General features: G+C 41.9%; 1 protein-coding gene and 1 long non-coding RNA gene across 3 annotated transcripts in view; one reads left to right on the top strand and one right to left on the bottom strand.

Annotated features, from left to right (window-relative positions):
- Nucleotides 1-19,006, bottom strand: part of CERS6 (ceramide synthase 6) — an 82,229-nt gene that overhangs the window by 39,699 nt on the left and 23,524 nt on the right. For both annotated transcript variants that reach the window (XM_082236939.1, XM_082236940.1), the window contains exons 2-4: nucleotides 17,908-18,013; nucleotides 15,701-15,831; nucleotides 266-323 (exon numbers count right to left, since the gene is read on the bottom strand). In XM_082236939.1, coding sequence (XP_082093065.1) covers nucleotides 266-323; nucleotides 15,701-15,831; nucleotides 17,908-18,013 — 295 coding nt within the window. The remainder of the gene's footprint in view (nucleotides 1-265; nucleotides 324-15,700; nucleotides 15,832-17,907; nucleotides 18,014-19,006) is intronic.
- Nucleotides 11,431-13,451, top strand: LOC309532142. The gene is made up of 2 exons (XR_014219603.1): nucleotides 11,431-11,508; nucleotides 13,220-13,451. It is a non-coding gene; the product is annotated as an uncharacterized lncRNA (long non-coding RNA).

Here is a 19,006-nt window from a genome sequence, read left to right as displayed (position 1 = left end):
GTTCTCTGGACAACCCCCCCCCCAATGGAGCGAAGCACATAAAGAGAAGCTCTTCATCCACATTATAAATAAGAGTGAGCAGCAGCTTACGCACATATCACAATTCTCTTCAGCTATTGTCTGCAATGTATTTCTAAATCACCTTATCCTGTGTCATGATATGAAGAGGCTGTGGTTCACCTCCTAGAAGATCCTTTCTCAGACACACATAATAAGAAGCACAATGGGACATTAACACTAATTTCATTATTCAAATGGGCCTTACCTTTTTCAAGAGTCTGGCTCCATAGGTGAATATATAAAGGTAAAATGTAAATCTCCACCTGCAAATAAAGTAAAATATATTTATCTTGTTAACCTTGCTTAGGTTGCCCTGAAAACCTGCTTATAGGAGAGCATATAAATGCCCCCTAAAAATTGTATTTTATGTGTCACACATCTATAAATCAATATTTGGGCCAGAACTGGAATCTGATCAAAAGTTTAATTTACCCATCACAGCCAAACAATTAAATATATACCGTATCTGAGAGCCAGATGAAGCCAAGCAAATTAAACTCAGGTTGGTCCCCCCCCCCCAGCTAAATGCAAACTGATCAAAATAATGTCCATGGTAGTTACGTTTGGCTCAGTAAAAGTGTACATTGCTGAGACAAAGGTTGCATACATGGGTCGTATACATACAGTGCATACAAAAGAATCATGGTTTCCATTTATGTTAAAGTGTGACTACCTCAATAGCCATGTTAGAAACCCAGATATATAACTTAGGCTCCTTAATGGCTCCTTAAACCAGGGTTATAGTCAGCAAAACGGAATGTCTAGTTGCAATTTTTGGACCAGACGGCTTGAAAGTCACATTATTCAATACGACTTTTTGATTCCTGAAATTCATTCTGATTGTCCAGATAAAAAATAATAGGATAGAATTCTACAGGATGTGTTGCTAGTATGTGAAAACAGTCAAGATTCAAGGGTCCCCAGGCCTGCACCTCCAGATGGTGAAGATGTCAGGTGCCATTTTGGTGCTCAGGCATCTTCACTTGACCGCAAGTGACTGACAGCCAGGTGCAAAATATGCCTACTGCCTGGCGAATTTCAAACTCTGCTCAATAGGTGAAACACAAATGCACTGGGGAAAATGAAGAGTTACCAAACAATGGGTTCTAAATATCTCAGTAAAGCTTACTGTTTCAGGGGGACAAGTAACCTCTAATAATGGACCATTTATACCAGTGGGAGACCAGTTTTGTCCAACAGTGTAAACATTTCAGAGTCAAAAGATGTGAACTGAACAGACAACAGACTGTAGATAAGCACAGACAACCACTGAATGGATTACTGCATGGAAACATAGGAAGCGACTGTATACTGAGTCAGTCTGTTGGTTCATCTAGCTCAGTATGTAAGGTTACCCTTGAAAATGGTCTGGAAGTTGCAGCTCCTGTTGATCTACCTAGCTTTCTGGCTGTCCAATGAGTATGTGTCAACACTAATTTCGTTGCTATTTGCTACAGTTGCATATAAACTACTTGGATCCCCACAGTTGAAGAGCTGGTAACCATATGATTGTTCAAAGGCGTTCTCTGCTTAAGGAAAAGTATGATGGGCAGATTAGAGCTTGTCATTACAATTTAGGATGCAAGCAAAAAAATTAGTTCAGTGTTTCATCAGTATCTGCACTGACAGTGTCCAACTGTTCTTTTCTGTTCACAAATTCTAACTGGAGTTCTGGAAGGCATCTGTTAGCCAGGAGACACACTTAGATTATATGGCATTATTTGATTGTCACAATTAGCTTGATTTCTTAAACCACCCTCAGTTTGTAGAGGTAGCTCTCACTCTGTGAGGTGAGTGGGGCTGAGAGACTTCAGAGAAGTGTGACTAGCCCAAGGTCACCCAGCAGCTGCATGTGGAGGAGCGGGAAAGCGAACCCGGTTCCCCAGATTATGAGTCTGCTGCTCTTAACCACTACACCACCCTGAGCTCCTTGGAGGAAAGATGGGATACAAATGGAATAAATAAATATTTCTTTTAATGTGACCACCCAATTATTAACTGGGGTGGCAAAGTGGAATCATATGGCACCTCTCGTAAAACACTGAATTCCGGATATAAGATGCTGCTATTGTTATTTGTTATTTGGAGACCTGAATGGCTTGGGGCCTCCCAAATACTTAAAGGGCTACTTCTCCAATAACGGACAACTAACACCTTGAGATGAACTAGCAGCTTGTTTGTGCTGCAGCCAGTAGGTGGCGGGAGAGTTTCTCCACGATGGCACCCCTTTTGCATTTTCCCTCCGCATTGCCTGTTGTTTTTACATCAAACAACCATGTGTTTTGGACCAGGACTTTCAGGGAGAGTGACCGAGGCTGAATGGTCATCAGTTCCTTTGCTCTGCTGGTGCTGTTTTCTACCGTTTTAATTGGTTGGTGATTTGCTACATCCAGAACTGATAGTCCTGGACTCCTGTGGGAGGAAACGCAATGAACAAAATAAATTCACCAAGTGGTGGATGCTTCGTCACTCGTCGGAAAGGGCTCATTTCCTGAGGCTAAGGAGCTTGGGCTCCGCAACCACCTGGATGGCAGACAGGTGAGTTCCCACCTGTTCACATGGCTCACGCCAGCTGCAGACTTAAGCAGAGATTGCCAAAGAACAGTGCAGTCTTTTAAAATAAGCCCATATTAATACTGATTATCACTATTATCACTGATAATGTCAATGTAACAAGATCTGTGACGGCAACTATCTTCTCAAAACAATGGAAGGGTAATATTAAAGAAGACCTTCTCCTTCAATTATGAATTTAAAGCACGAAGGCTAAGATCCACTGTATCACCTAAAATGCTATAAACTGCCTGCACTTGTTTCTATTTTTGCCCTCTCTGCATGACTCAGGACAGGATTCAAAATGTTCTGAAACCAACAATGTGAAAAAGCTTTAAAATTACATATTGCAAACTGCGAAGAACAAAAAGAAGTCAGCTGGCTTATCTGCAAACGGCTTTAGGGACCAGAATTGCAAGCACAAATGACATTTTAAATTACAAGTTGTAACTTCTGCAGTTACTTAACAATTTCCATAGTTGGCCAGAAAGGGAAGCAAACAAAGCAGCCAAATCTGATAAAGATTTTGTAATTTTCATAGGGCTACATATACCCATGTGGTTATTTCAGGGGATTATGGGTGGGATCACAGGCATTGGCATCTCAAAAAAAATCCACATCAAAGCAAAGAACTCTCAGCCCATGGAATTCTCAGGATCACATTACCTTTGACACAGCAGACTGGACCCACTGATGAAGTCTGCTGTGCGGAAGACAATGTATAAAATGCAAAAAAAGGAGACAAAGGGTTGCTAAACACTTGGGGTAGTATGCCGGAGCAACACAACCTGAACAATCATGCCTTCATTATGACACCATCTACTCCAGGAAAAACAAACAGGCAGAACCCGCCCCCAACCCTCTCTCTACAGCTAGTGCTTCAAACGCCAGGAGTCTTCTTTTCTTGCCAATTATTTTTATTGACATTCCATATTTTTTAACAAATTGTCACCAGGTTAATACAAATTCAATACAAATTTAAAAGTGGATTTCCCACCCACCCCAGATGCCCCCACTATTTTCCTTCCTCCGTTGCCGCTCCCAATAAAATAACTTTTCCAGCTATAATTCAAAATACATTCATCCCTTCACCTCTACACATCACCTGTTCAATTACCAATTTCTGCTATGGCTTTTATACATTGTTATAACCTGTTCTCAAAACAGTCAAGTAGAGTAAATCCTCTTCTATCTATCTGTAATAGTCGTTCATCAATTTTAAAACATTTCCTTCTGATTCCTCTTGAGTAATACTTTGCCTGAGAAAAACAGATATTGCTTCCTCCCAGACAACATACACACATTCCTCCTTAACATGGCCTTGAACATTGCTGTCTGACATGTGGCCCTAGTAATAAACAACTCAGCCTCATGGTGCAGCGTGCAGAGGGTAAAAATAAAACCCCTAGAGTTTTTTGGTATAAATGTATAATATACATTCCTCCCCCCCCCAACGCTGCCAATCTCCCAGTGTCACCCACCCTTCACATTTCGCCAAATTTAATCTTCAGTTTTACATACAACCAGCTCATTAATAAATAAACGCAATCCATATCTCTTCTTTTCTGTCTGAAAGTCTCAGAAGCTGTCAAGATGGTATACACTGTGGTCCATCCTGTCCCTTTCACTGTTCTTCTTTCCAACTTTAGGTTTCAAGCGGGTGGGCTGATGTAATCTCAACAAAATCCATATCTCCTCTCCATCCTCCTCCCTAAACTAATTAATCTTCCTGCAAGTCCATCCTGCTGACCCTCAGTTCCATTACATCCAACTCCACAGTTTATTCTCTTCTGAGTGCTTAACAGTCAATCCAGTTGTTACCAATCTTTTCTTCTTTACTATTTTTATTTCATAATACGAAGTTCTAAGGGGTGGTCAAAATCCCTCAAAATTGTTACTCTCCATCTTCTTGCAGGTAAAGCCCTTAGTTTTATACACACACACACACACACACACACATATACACACACACACACAATTGCGAAGAGGTATCTTTAAAGTCCACTCTTCCCAAAAACTTTGCATTTCATTGCTTTATGGGAGGGTAGATAACACAGATCCCGAAAAAACCATGACTTAAAGTATTGCCTCTCCTCCTTCCACCGTTCAAGAAAAGCATAAATCAGCGCCTTTCATTTGTTAGGGAAAAATCCTTCCCAATGTTTTCTCCTCCACCATAAATCAAGATCTTTTTTTTTGGGGGGGGTGCCTCTTCACTTGCCAATTATGTCCGAATTCAAGGGTACAGTGGTGCCTCGCAAGACGAAATTAATTTGTTCCGCAAGTTTTTTCGTCTAGCGAATTTTTCGTCTTGAGAAGCACGGTGTTGGAAAAGTTTTGGGAAAGTTTCAAAAATCACCAAAAACCTCAAAAAAGGCTACCACACCGCGTTCTATGAGTTGCTCCTCGAAGTCAAGTCGCAACTGTATTAACGGTGTTAAGAAAAAGGAAACAAACTTGCAAAAAACGCAAGACGTTTTCGTCTTGCAAAGCAAGCCCATAGGGAAATTCGTTTTGCGAAGCAGCTCAAAAACCGCAAAACCCATTCGTCTAGTTAGTTTTTCGTCTTGCGAGGCATTCGTCTTGCGGGGCACCACTGTATTCCACAGCTTGCCATGGTAGCTTGCTGGGGCTGTCCTTGGACAGAGCCAATGAGCCCAGCGCCCTCGCCTTTTCATCTGGGAGACGGAGATTTCCATCCCCGCTCACACACACACAAAAAGGCATTAACAGACGTCTGTGGGTTGTGCCGTTTTGATACTCTCAAAAGGTATGGGGAGACATGCCCCTTACCCCTCATTAATCTCCACCTGGGACCCCTCCCGGACGCTGGAGCACCCAAGAGGGCGATTTGCTGGGTTCACTGCAAAACAGGAAGTCCTAACGCCAGGAGTCTTGCTTCCCATACAACCTCTTAAGCAAATACTGAATATGCAAATCTTGAATAGGAAACAAGTACCGTAATATCAGGCACAAATGATATGTTCTGCAGGAAAGCTGTAAGGGGAACGTCTGGTGTCTATTTTTATTTTAATGCAACACTGGGGAGGGAACACTCCAAATTTCATCAGATCCTGCATGCAAAGGTGGGTGAACAACCACATTTCTTAAACTCTTTCTTCCCATGCAATCTAAATCCTCCCATTCTCAAAGATGCTGTCAGCTGAAGGGCGGGAGGATTAATTTTTGCATGATTGCTTAAGCATTAAAATCAGCAAGAAGGTGAAATGTCCGGGGCTTTTATCCAATGCAAAAATGGTTTTACTTTTCAAAATAATATTGGCGTGTATGATTAGAACTCTTGCTAATTGAGGTTCTCATCAATCATTGAAGTTAACTCTCTGTAAGTGAGTAATTTCATAAGAAGGGGTTTTTAAAAAAAGTATCCAGGGCTTTTTTTTAACCTTAAAATATATATTTTGGATATACTTTTTATCAAAACTTTTCAATATACAATGCATTAAAAACCAAACTAATCTAAATAAAAAGGAAGAGGAAGAAAGAGGAGAAAGGAAGGAAGGAGAAAAAATAGAGAGAGAGCCCTCTATCAGAGGTAGATCTTAATCATTATCCCACACAGGAGCTTCCTTTTCTTCTCCCAGCCTCCCACCCTGGGAGATCTTCCCTTCCCTGCCTCGCAGACAGACTCAAGTTAATTGCGGGCTTGTAAACTTTCAATAATACACGCTACTGATGTTAGGTAACCTGAGCTAGGCATTAAAACTGCTGAAACTTGAACAAGACAAATTTCACAACATGGCAGGTGTAGGGATCCACTACTCCAAACTGGTGGAATGCTCTGTCACAAGAGACTAGGGCCCTGCGGGACCTGACATCTTTCCGCAGGGCCTGCAAGACAGAGTTGTTCCACCAGGCCTTTGGTCAGGGCGCAGCCTGACTCCCTCCTCTGGCAACCTGCACAGAATTTTGCTTAATTGGTTGCCATCAATTTGATTTAATTAATTTTTATAATGAAATATTTTTAGATTTTGTGATCATTTGACTGATTATTTGATTGTTGTTAGCCGCCCTGAGCCCGGCTTCGGCTGGGGAGGGCGGGATATAAATAAAATTTATTATTATTATTATTATTACTCAAAATTGCTCATATTGCCCTTTTGATGCATGCAAGGGAAAGATACTTGTGGTTTGATCATTCATGTTATAGCAGCTTTTGGGATGTGGCTGTGTAAGCACAGTTATGGTAAGCTATTTTCCTAAACAGCTGGAACAAATGAAACCTGGTATGGTTGGGAAGAAATGCGGCCATAAAGATGTCCATTTTACTGAAACCTTTCTTCCTTTTATAGCATAGCCTCCAACATTTCTGCAATATGATTCTCATTTATCAGCTATGTTAATACTCATGGAGACACTCCTTGTCCTCCAGCGGCCCACGCAACTATGTGGTGTTGTCACAAACTATGTGGTGTTGTCACAAACAAAGATTGCCATGAAGACTGTAGGACTCAAATGATTTATTGCTGTGTTTACACTCAGCAGACCTACATTGTTTGTTGATGGTTGCGTTGCGTTCGAGACTTTATGTACTACTATGAAAATCAGTAACACTTTATATATATAAAAAAGAACAGGGAGATGCACCACTGCAAAAGGAAGGCTCTTGTTAAAATATGCAAAGTAGCAGGTAACTTATGCCAAGCAAAATCTTTCTATTGAATTATGGTGTGTGGTTGGAGACTTGACTGGCTTCCGGTTTCCTTCTTGGCTGAGGATTTTAACAGTAGCTTTAATATTTTATAGTAACAGCATCACTTGAGACCAGTGTTATCCTAAGCCAACATACTCACCATGCATCTCTGAGATCATCCGAGGAAAATTTAGTGAGGCCAAAAACCCAAGGGTTGGGGGAGGAGGGAGAAGAGATACAACACAATACATACACTACATTTTTGTAGCTGTATGCCATCAATAATATAGTACGGCTGGATAAGTAGGCCAGAAACACGCAGTTGAACAAACATGTTTCTTAAAAAATAAAATTTCATGAACCCCTCTCCAGCTGTTCCCAGCTGCCTAATTATTCTGGCCACCTGTTCAATCAAGGTCAGTTCAATGCAATTCTTTCCTAAGAGCGTATTTCTAGGAAGGGCTTTGCAAACACTAATGGATCTTGATCATCTGGAGGAAATGCAGGAAAAGTGCTCAGCAAGGAAGTACTTTGCCACGACTCAGCCATGCCTGCAAAATGCAGCATTTAAATTACAGTACAATTCTCAATTCGGAAAGCAGATTTTTAAAGAAAATAGATAGAGTTAACAGGTTATCCAATGACTGCTGCTGATCTTTGGATTTTGGTCAATTTCCCCCTCCCCCAAAATTAGCTCCAGAGAGTTATAAGTCTCTCCAAAACAAGGTGGAAAATGGCATGGCAAAGAGTGAAATGGCCATCACTAATCCTCTGCTGTTTGCAGAGGTGTCCACTGGATCAAAAGCATTTCTGTGAGTGCAAGATCACCATTTGGATAATTATAGCTTCTGCCAGGGGATTAAATTGGATTGAGTCAGGGCTTTTTCCCAGCTGGAACTTGCTGGAACTCAGTTCCGGCACCTCACAGGTGAGTGCCATTGCCATTCTAAGAGAATGAGGGAGGTGTTCATGGTGAGTTCCAGCACTTCTTTTTCTAGCAAAATAGCAGTGGATTCAGCTAATATCATTTCAGTTTTTACACTTACCATCTAGCTTTATTTTTAATGGGCTCATTGTTCTGATTTTTGATTTTTTAAAAATCACTTGGGTGGCTTTGAATTCCCCTAACTGATAAACAGCTAAAATGTAGTAAAGGTAAAAGTAAAGGGACCCCTGACCATTAGGTCTAGTCGTGGCCGACTCTGGGGTTTCGGTGCTCATCTTGCTTTATTGGCCGAGGGAGCCGGCGTACAGCTTCTGGGTCGTGTAGCCAGAGCAGCGCACAGAAACGCCGTTTACCTTCCCGCCGAAGTGGTACCTATTTATCTACTTGCACTTCATGCTTGTGAATTGCTAGGTTGGCAGGAGCAGGGACCAAGCAATGGGAGCTCACCCCGTCGCGGGGATTTGAACTGCCGACTTTCTGATCGGCAAGTGCTAGGCTCTGTGGCTTAACCCACAGCGCCACCCGCATCCCTTAAAATGTAGTAATAGTATATAAATTAGTTAAATAAATTTAATAAAGTAGATAGGTGAGCCACAAAATGTTAGTAAAATATCTAACTCGTTAACATTATGATGCTTTGCAAATCAACCATGTTTTATATCTGCTTTTCTCTACCATTTAACCAAAAAGAATTGCCTTTTGGAAGGCATGGGGAGCAGTTGTGTAGTTTTATATAAAGACATCAGCTCTTCGAAGAAATGCAGAACAACTGTTTGGAAATCACTCTGGCTGAACAACCTCTACCTCCAGGGGCACTGTATATTCCAAGTTAATTAGTCCCTGTGTCTTGCCTTCATGGGGATTAGAATGGGAGGAGAACACAACTCACCCACGAAGTAAAGATAGCCAAACAGATAATCAGATGGATTTTGCAAGTGTGCTATTTGCTTTGAGCAATTCCTCAGCAACCCTGTTGACAGGATCAGGGAAAGATTTCACTAAGCTAAGAGAAACAAAAAGTTCTTATAGCTGGATGGATGTTCAGCCGAAACTGAACAGACTGAGACCATCAAGGATGAAACTGATGGTCCAAGTCAGCACTGCATGTTTATGGCAGGATCCGATACGCACAGGATCTGATATGCAGCTGCCTTGGGGGCAGGGAGCTTTAACGGGCATAAGGAGCAACAGCACAGAATAGGGAATTTCTGAAGCCAAGGCTAAAGTGGGGAGATCTGTTGGCCCTTTGGGTTTCTTTCTTTCTCCGGTAACGATCACTGGGGCATACTGGTAGCTGTGAAATGTTTAAGCTACTTATAAATCATCCCTGTCCTTTCTAACACTTTGATGTGTTCTTTACTCAGTGCACACTGTGGCTGCAAAGCGTGTCTCAAGTATGCTTGTGGAAAAGTGTTGCCTATGATCACGTTTATACTAGACAATCTTATTAAAGAAATATTTTGGGTGGGATTCAAAAACCACATTCCAATCAGTCTGTCTACAGAAGCTTTGCTGTTTGCCAGATGGAACAATCCACCCTTCTCCTCCCTGCATGATGATGGCATTATTATTATCTTTATGAAGGTTTTACAATGCTAGAAGCTGAATATCTGCATTCTCTTATGGAACATATTCAGGAAGGTTGTTTTTGAAGGTGTTCTGATCTTCAACTTGCCAACTTATATTGTTTCATTGGTGCCACTAACACACATCACTGACTTGCCCACTAGTCAGGGCACTATGCTACTCATGTGGCTTAAAACATAAAAACATGCAACAAAATATTAGCAAAGTATAGTGTGACTGCTAAAGAAATAGAAGGCAGCCAAAGCAGTTGGCATTATTAAGTAAACAGAATTTACATTTGTGTAAAAAAAAGCCCAACATGTAGAATAAGCCACTTTAAGAGCCACACACCTATAGATCAAAAACCACTGATCCAACAACAAAAGGCAGGCTATAGATAGGAGGCCTTTAAGAAGGTAGCTAATCTCTTTCCATATGTTCCCACGGAATAGGGAGCGTGGCACAACTAATAATTTTTTCTGCCTGAAGCCACATGGCATCTCAGTTCATCAAGGTTGGGAGTAGGAGGATGGCAAAGGAGATAAGGCAAAAGTACTTATCTTTTAAGGAAAGCACAGGGCTCCAAGGAAGAGTCTTAGACGTGCTTCTCAAATAAGTCACAGAGCTATTACTGCATACCATATATAATACGTCACAGCTGCCATTTAAACTTCAAAGTATTTCCTACAGCTGAAATGAACGGTAGATTTTCTCCCACTTCCAGAAACAGCCCCCCTCCCCTGTCAAGTGATCTTCCAGAGCAATATTGTAGGAATAAAGAAAAGCCCCCACCCCACCTCCATTCAGGTGTCCAGAACTGATGCCCACTCCTGGGACAGTGCAGCAAAGAGCCCCAGATTAGACCGTGCCAACTGCAGGGCTGGCTCAGGATATAGTGAGTCCTATGCCTGCCCAGTCCTGCCCCAGAAATGCCTTGTTGTGTGGGATACCAAAAGCAGCACATTCTCAGTCCTCTGAATAACAGAGAATAAACCGAAGTCATCAAGTTTTAAGTAATCTTAAAAGCTTAGTCAAATCATTATATAAAGTTTAGGAGTCGCTTTATAAAGGGACAAAACTCTAGTAGAAGGATTCATCCAGGTTTTTTTTAGAGAAACCTAAATGAAGCCTGCAAATTGCTTCCTTTGCTTTGCAGGTCCTCTCCTCCCAGGAGCACGTTTGGCATGTCGTTCATGCAAGAGAAGCAGAATAATCATCAGATAATTTGCCTCTACCACAGTGGAGAGACTAATGGGATAAGCAAGTCACTTTCCATCTTGATATGTGCTTCTAATACAGTGGGAGTTGTGAGGGAGAATTGGTGTATTTGGGTCTGTTAATTTTCGATAAGGGCTGTAACAAAGCCACATTCTGTGCCAAGTTGGCAGAGGGAGGAGGAGAACAGGAATGTAAGCAAATAAACCTGTTCAGCCCATGAAAGAGGCTATTGCTTTCTAAGAGATGACAAACATCGTAATCAGGCAGCTTCTTCCCCCAAAAAAGGGGGGTAGGAAAAAAAAGACATGTTAAATTTTTAAAAATCTCCATAATCTTCTCTAAGACAAAATCCCAGACAATGTTAATGGCTATGCAGTGGTGACAAGCTGTTATCTGCTTCACACACTCCGTGTCATAAAGAAGTGTTAGCTGAGATAAGAGGACAGAGCAGCTTCCAGAAGACACAAGAAAAGTTTTTTTGTATATTGCAAGATAAAGGGACATCACCTGCAAGGTAAAAAAATGTAAGGTAAGGACAACACCTGCAGGAAGCTGCTAGCAGTGTATGTCCTCACCTTTTTCATCTTCTGTGGGCACTTGTTGATAAGGAACTATATGCCACTGGACTTGCATGAATGGAATTTCTCCCATTGTTTTACTTTCCCCTCTTCCCTGAACCTTTTACCTGGGGCCCAGTAACAAACCCTCCCCAAAAACCCAGAAACTAGTTGGTAAAAGAGATGTTTCCAGACCTTAGCCCCTCACGGTTGTAAGACCCCCTTAGCAAGTAACACGTGCAATTCACTCGCCGTGTATAACACATGTTTTGAAGGATTATTCTCTAAAACTGAAAAGCGGTGTCTTCTGAGCCACAACAGTTATCGGGGAGGTGAAAGAAGGTTTCGAAAACAAGGCCACGTCGGGTACAAGTTAATTATTGAAAAGACGTTCAAGAGAGCAGTGAAACGTATGGGAGGAATGGTTCATGCTTTCTCGCCTGCTTAAACATTTAGCAGCCGTGTTTACCTCTTTAGTGCAGAGAAGAGGAAAAGCAGTCATTTCCTCCAAGTGCCCTCATTAGGACCTGGCTGTTCTGTTTAGGGTGGAACACTCCAGGGATTCATCAAGGCAATTCCCCCTACCACATATAGCAGGGGTGCCCAACAGGTTGATCGCTATCTACCGGTCGATCATGCCCCCCCCCCAACTTCGGCTCATTGCCCCCCACAATAAGCTCAACAATTTTGGCTCATCCTCCCCCCCAAAAAGCTCAACAACTCTGATCAATCCAATGGGTAGATCACTGCCGGGTTTTTTTTATAGTGGGACTAGATCGCAGTCTCTTGGAAGTTGGACGTGGCTGCTATATAGTATTGAAAGATGAGAAAGCAAATGAAAGGGCATTTTCTTCCCTGGCACCTTGAGCTTATTGCAAAATTGGCTTTGCTGCCCATCAAATTCTATATAAAGTTTGGGGAACAGGGGCCAAGACAACATCAACTCTCCTCTTTTCATATGTACCATCAGTCTCTGGGGGCCTACTCCGCAATCGACTTACATGTAGTATGGCTATTCCCCAGCAATTTTGCCTCCAGATCATGTCCATAGCCTGTTTTGGGCTAGAAACACTGAGCAGGAAAACTATAGACTGGACCCAGGTGCAAATTCCTGCTTAGCCACAAAGTCTTTTCAAAGCTCAGTCTAAGCTCTCTCGGGCTTATTGTGGTGATGACTAAAACAGGAGTGAATGATTTGCAGGCCGCTGCTACCAAACTGGCCAACCTGTTGACAAAAGATTTGTAGCATAAGACACGATGTACGCAGGAAGGTGCATCGTGCTTATAAATATGCAAAATGCAGTATCTGGTAGAAGCCACAACACTGAAGCCACAGAACCATGAGAACAATTCTCATCCCAGGTGTTCTCAAAAGGGCATTCTAATGCTGCTTTGTTCTTTCTTTCTTTTTCTTTAAAAAGGTTGCACATTTGGAACTAACACAGGTCTCTGGATAGTAAGTTTCAATGCGAAACTTACTCAATTTTCAGAAGCCTAACTACATGTTATGAAAAAGGCAAATAAGTGGCCCAAAAAAATTTGACTCAAAACTTCCAATTTCTTTTCAAAATTATATGGTTCATTTCTTCATATTCTGTTACTCATAAATCAAAGTTTTTTTAAAAAAAATTAAAGTGCCATAGTGCACTTTCATTCGTTGTCTTACAGGTCACTAAGCAGGAAGCAACAACAGAGGACATGAATATTACAAAAGCCCTGAATTAGAAACTGTGTTCAACTGAAGAGACAGCTTTTCCCTACAAGGCCAAGATCACAGCAACTTAAAGGCACCTTCAGTAACCTCGGAATAATCTGAGAGGCGAGAGCTTGGCTCGAGTAGCACATTATGCTCCTGCACGTTTTATGAACCTTGGTTTTATAAATTATATATTGAATAGTTCTTTAGGTGCTTCACAACCTCATCTTATTTCTCTATCCAACTTATACATTGGATACTGCCTAAAGAGTTGTATATTATTACCTGTTTTTTCTATCTGATGAGATAATTTATAATAATTTTCTTAATACCTGAAATTCTAAAAATAAACTGGTTCGAAATCACCATTCCCTTACCTTCAACATTTATTGCACATATTCATATCCTCCCTTTCAGGACACAAATCCTTCTGTGGTAGCTTACAAGCTAGCAACCACTGCGTAGAATGAAATCACAGCAAACAATACTAACACATTAAAAACGCATTAGTCCCCTCTCCATTGAGCAGTTGATGGTACCTCGCCCTGTTGGCGTGGAGTGGAGAAGGGAATGTCTAGCTGGAAGAGGCCCTGAGGTGGACTTCATTTGCCCTCTCCCTCCTATTTTGACTGGCACCACCCCTAATGGTGGTACTGATGGTACAGCCCCTTCTCCACCCCCCAAGGCAGCATAAGAGCACCCCACTTCACCAGCAAAAATGACTGCTGCTGGCTCAGCCACCTTTCTACTTAGCAGCAGTGTCCCAATCCTATGGTGTCTGGAAGCATGGCAGGTTCAGTTAAAGCAAAATCTGCTTAAAATATTAGATCTAAGTGTTCATTCTGCCCTGATTAAACCTGCTAGCATAGAAATTTAATTCAAATTTTTGGAAAGCGATAAGAATTCAGCTGACAAATCTGAGCGCAAGGAGATCAGCTCCTGAGATTTTTAGGCAAAATAAAAGAGCTTGCTTGAAATAGACTTCAAGAAGAGAGGCATAGGGCAAATGATTTTATATATTTCCATTTTCATTTCCAGAGCTGGATTTGATCCGTTCCCCAACATATTAATAATGGGGCTACTATGGAAACTAAGCACAGGTAACAGTCTACCCAATGGTCAGCAGCCAGGAGATCTGGCAGATCAATGAAACTAGAACAAAATAATGATAGTGTAATAATAAAATTTAAGGTCTTATATATATAATAAATGTTCACAAATGTACCAACCAAGCATAGATCAGCACAGGAAGACCAACCTGAAGCCATTTTGACTCCCAAGCTAACCAAATGTTTCTCTGCAAGGAGGGAGGAGGTGAAAAAACCTTCCTTGTTACAGGAATTGGGTAATCACCATTTCAAAGGAATGGGCAGACTACCAAGAAAGGCAATCAGATAAGGCATTATCAGATAACCTAGCAAACAGGAAAAACAACAACATTCAAATTTCTGTTGTAGACCACATTTTCTGTGATATAGGTATGATGTTTGTGGGGGGTGGTCATGGGTTGCACCCCTTCTGTGATGGATGGATGGATGGATGGATGGATGGAGGGGTGGTCTTGAGCTCCAGGGCAAGGAATTTAAAATGTCTATATAAGGGCAGGCACACCTTTGTTCTGGGTCCTCCTCCTTTCCTGAGTGTGAGGGGAGCACCCTGTTGCAACAGATCAATAAAGATCAGGCTTACTAGCTGCTTTGCTTCTCAATATTCTCTGGTTGGCCTCTGTTATTTTCTCCTACCAATAGGGGACCCACGTAAGGACTCTATGCAGGCTCTTGCATGCCCCATAAGCGAAAAAGGGCAGATTTTATTTACAACAATAAGCCATTTTACATCCCTACCCCACAACTGACAACATGCTCTTGGCTGGCAGAGGCTAAAAATCACAAGCCAGGAGAGCATCCTAGGTGGGGGCAGCAGGAAACAAGTTGTTTAGTCTGGCTCCTTATAGCTGCTAAGAAGATACAGCTAAAACACAGATACAGCTAAAGCAGGTAACTGACTGGCAGTCAGGGTTTAACTACGGTAAATTCGGCCCATAGGTCTCTAATTTTACCACAATTGGCATAAGGGACACTAATTACCCTATTAAGTAGGTTCTGCTAAGATGAATCCCAGGCCACCTCAATAGCTGCAGAGCCAGCCTTGTACAATAGCTAGCACTGAGTTTGGATGCGGGGAACCAGCTAAATGACAAATCTGTTCTCCTTATAGCCTGGTTCCTTTACATAGCTAGAAATTACACCTGATTTTCTTACCTGTGTTTGAAATGATTTTGCAATCCACATGCACTGCAGTTATGAAGCAATGCTATACTATGAGAAGCAAGTGGGGAGGGAGCCTATCCTTGACTGTGGGACAAAAATAAAAAATAAGCAGCGGAGCAAAACAAAGAATCCAGTTTGCACAGAACCAAAAGGGAAAGGAGGGAGGCAGGAACAGTTCCTTACAAGCTTTCGCAGAACCTTCTCAGAGTGCTCGGCTTTTCCTGATTGCGTCTCTGTCGAAACCAGCGCTGGATACTGCGAACGTCCCAATCCAGTTGCTTGGAAAGCCCTTCAAGCCTCTTCTCGTCTGGATGCTATCAAACAAACAGGGAAAGGATCAAGAAGTCACTCCTTTACTGACAGGATAGCATAAGGTCAATTAGTAACTACAAGCTAATGACACATTCCCTCAACCTGGTTGGAGAAGATTGTTTTTGCCCATAACTAAACTTTATTTGCAGACTGTTCTTCATCAGTTAGGTAGTGATCCCAGAATATCGGAAAACATACAGTTACAAAAGCATAAAGTTAAAAGCACCATTAAAATTAAAACTGGTTCTAAACGCAGAATTATAAGTGTATTTTATAGTATAGTGTATTTTATAGTATAGTATAGTGTATTTTAAAATGGGGTTTCAGAGTTTTTAGGGGTTTTTGAATGTTTTATGTAGTTTTTCAATTTCATTGTTCTGTATGGGACAATGACAATAAATATATCTATCTAAAAAAAAAACATACTGCAAGCAGGAAGTGGCCACATTGGTTCACCCCACATATCTGGTGTTTCATTTATGTATTAAAGGTATGTGTGTGTGTGTGTGTTTTAAAGTTTGCAATAATGCTCCTAATGTAGGCAATTTTACTTGGGTATAAAGCCTATTAATATTTGTGGTGCGTTACAAACTAAGAGTGCTATTATAAAAAGCAGCTCTGACAAAGAGCTTCCAAGTTTTGTAAGCTCTTCATAAATATTCAACAGCTGCATGTAAAGAATGTTCTTAAGAGCTGAGCCGTATGTTCAGCAATATCACATGTTACAGTTGCACTCCTTTAGAATGTGCATGTATGGGGTGGGGTGGGGCGGAGCAGGTGGAAGACCCACCTGTTTAATGTTTAAACAGGGAGGAAAAACTCCTTGGCAATGCAGGTTGCGATCTTAAATATGCCAAGGTCTGCAACTGGTGCAATAAATGATAATAAAGAGTAAATGAAGGATTCTAAGTATCCTGTCTGTTTTTCTAAGGCTGTTGCACAGCAGAAAGCTTTAACTGAGCTTCTGGAGGGACACCATACATGGGCAGTGGGCTGCACTGAAGTTAAGAATTGAATCAGAATGAGATTTGCAGGTGGAATAAAGGTACCTCTGCCCGTACGGGCCAGTCGTGTCCGACTCTAGGGTTGTGCGCCCATCTCACTTAAGAGGCCGGGGGCCAGCGCTGTCCGAAGACACTTCCGGGTCACATGGCCAACGTGACAAGCTGCATCTGGCGAGCCAGAGCCGCACACGGAAACGCCGTTAACCTTCCCGCTAGTAAGCAGTCCCTATTTATCTACTTGCACCCGGGGGTGCTTTCGAACTACTAGGTTGGCAGGCGCTGGGACCGAGCAACGGGAGCGCACCCCGCCGTGGGGATTCAAACGGCCGACCTGACGATCGGCAAGTCCTAGGCGCTGAAGTTTAACCCACAGCCCCACCCGCATCCCTGCAGGTCACTAAATCTGCCAACAGGCATACAAAAAAGTATGAACGATTTCAGACCTACCTGGAAGCAAAGAATAATGAAGAACAAGAACAAAGCGTCCCTTGTGGTTTTGACATTCTGTTCAACGATAGTGCATGTACCTTGTGCATGTACCTTGTTAATATATCTAATCAGAAGCTTAACACTGTTGTTCCAATCTTGCAATCTTTCTATCTGATCAGTAATTTCAGACAAGGACAAAGGTTGCAGAAAGTTCAGCATACACACACACACATGTATATACATATACGGTATGTGTGTGTGTGTGTATATATATATGTGTGTGTGTGTATATAAACATACATATATACCATGCAACCCACATCCCAATCTTGGATCTTGGAGATGAATTGCACTGGCCCCCTTAAAACATTAATCAGTTCTTTTTTACTGCCACCTTGAGCTAGATGACTGGGTCTTGAAGCACTTTCATACAACACTCACAATGTAGCATCGCTCCAGCGCATTAAATGGTGGCCCCCAGAGCCAGACACTCCCCAGAGCACTGCTACCAAACAGTAAGCCCATCAGGAAGTCCACCAAATGGCATTTTGCCAAGGGGCCCACTCCAACCCAAGTTATTTCATATTTCATGACAAACCTATCCCTTCTCCCAAAGTAAACATTTTTTTTAGGTGCATACTGTACCTTTGTAATTGCAGTGAAGACTTTTTCAAGAATAGCATTAGGCTGAGCTTTCCGTGGTCCATTGGCCTGGACTTTTAGGCCTAAGGCACATGGCTTGGCTATAAACCTACAATGTTTTTAAAAAAAAGTAGAGGAAAAATAAGGCATTAGACACAAGTGGTCAGATAATCAAAACAGCTCGCTGCAACTCATTCACATAGCAGGAGAATGTGTTTTCCCAGTATGTCTCAACTGGCCTCCTGCCATCAAACTTATTCAGAGAGGATGAAAGCGTGTTGCAGAAGCTAAATTGTAAATAATAATTATAGAGTATTACAAAGGCTGATTGTCCACTTCTGAAGCTTTACTCCACAGATCCTTGTGTTTCTAGCTGAAGATTTAGAGAAGTAAAAAAAAACCCCGGAATATTAACCTCTGCTGCTGTTGCTTGTAACTAAAACAGAAAAGCTCACAATTACAGAGGAATTCCTGGATTACACTAATGAACAGAAGAGAGCAAGTCAAATGCTGGGTTTAAAGACAGAGAAAGCTTAACACCCAATAGGAATTTAAGCTCATTTTACAGAGAGGTGGCCCCAGAGACAAGAGCAGTTTCTCTCGTTATCAGGTCATCAAATATACAAAAAGAAAAGCATTTCCGCATTAGCAGACAATGGCAATATCCACATACCACAAGGTAGCCAAATACACACAGAGACAAAATTGTGCCAGGGCATTCCTGGGCTGCAGCAGAAATTTATCTCCCCTAATCAGGCTTCTCTTGGCTGACTGGGTATTCACTGCATCAGAACAGACTCTCTCCCTCTCCCTCTCAGTGGCAAAAGCCAAACACGGATGAATTCAACATGCATAAGCAAGGACAGTGTCTAACATAAGCTATGTTCAATTCATATCCCAAAGTAGCTAGATTAGGAAGCGACCTTCAGTTTTGCCCTGTGCCTTCAGTTGCAGAGCCTCCTACAAATATGCCAGGCCCCTATATCAGCTCCATGATGAGCAAGCAGCTGATAAAAGGCTTCTCGCATCCAACTTTTGAGTCCTACAAGTTAGGGAAAGCATATCATGTTAGCATTATTGGCTCGGGAGACTTGCCAGAGGG

This window comes from Podarcis vaucheri (genome assembly GCF_965113315.1).
Source record: "Podarcis vaucheri genome assembly, chromosome: 1".
In the NCBI taxonomy this organism is placed as follows: Eukaryota; Metazoa; Chordata; class Lepidosauria; order Squamata; family Lacertidae; genus Podarcis; species Podarcis vaucheri.
Note: the sequence above shows the minus strand (reverse complement) of the source record. Positions and strands in the feature narration are given on the sequence as shown.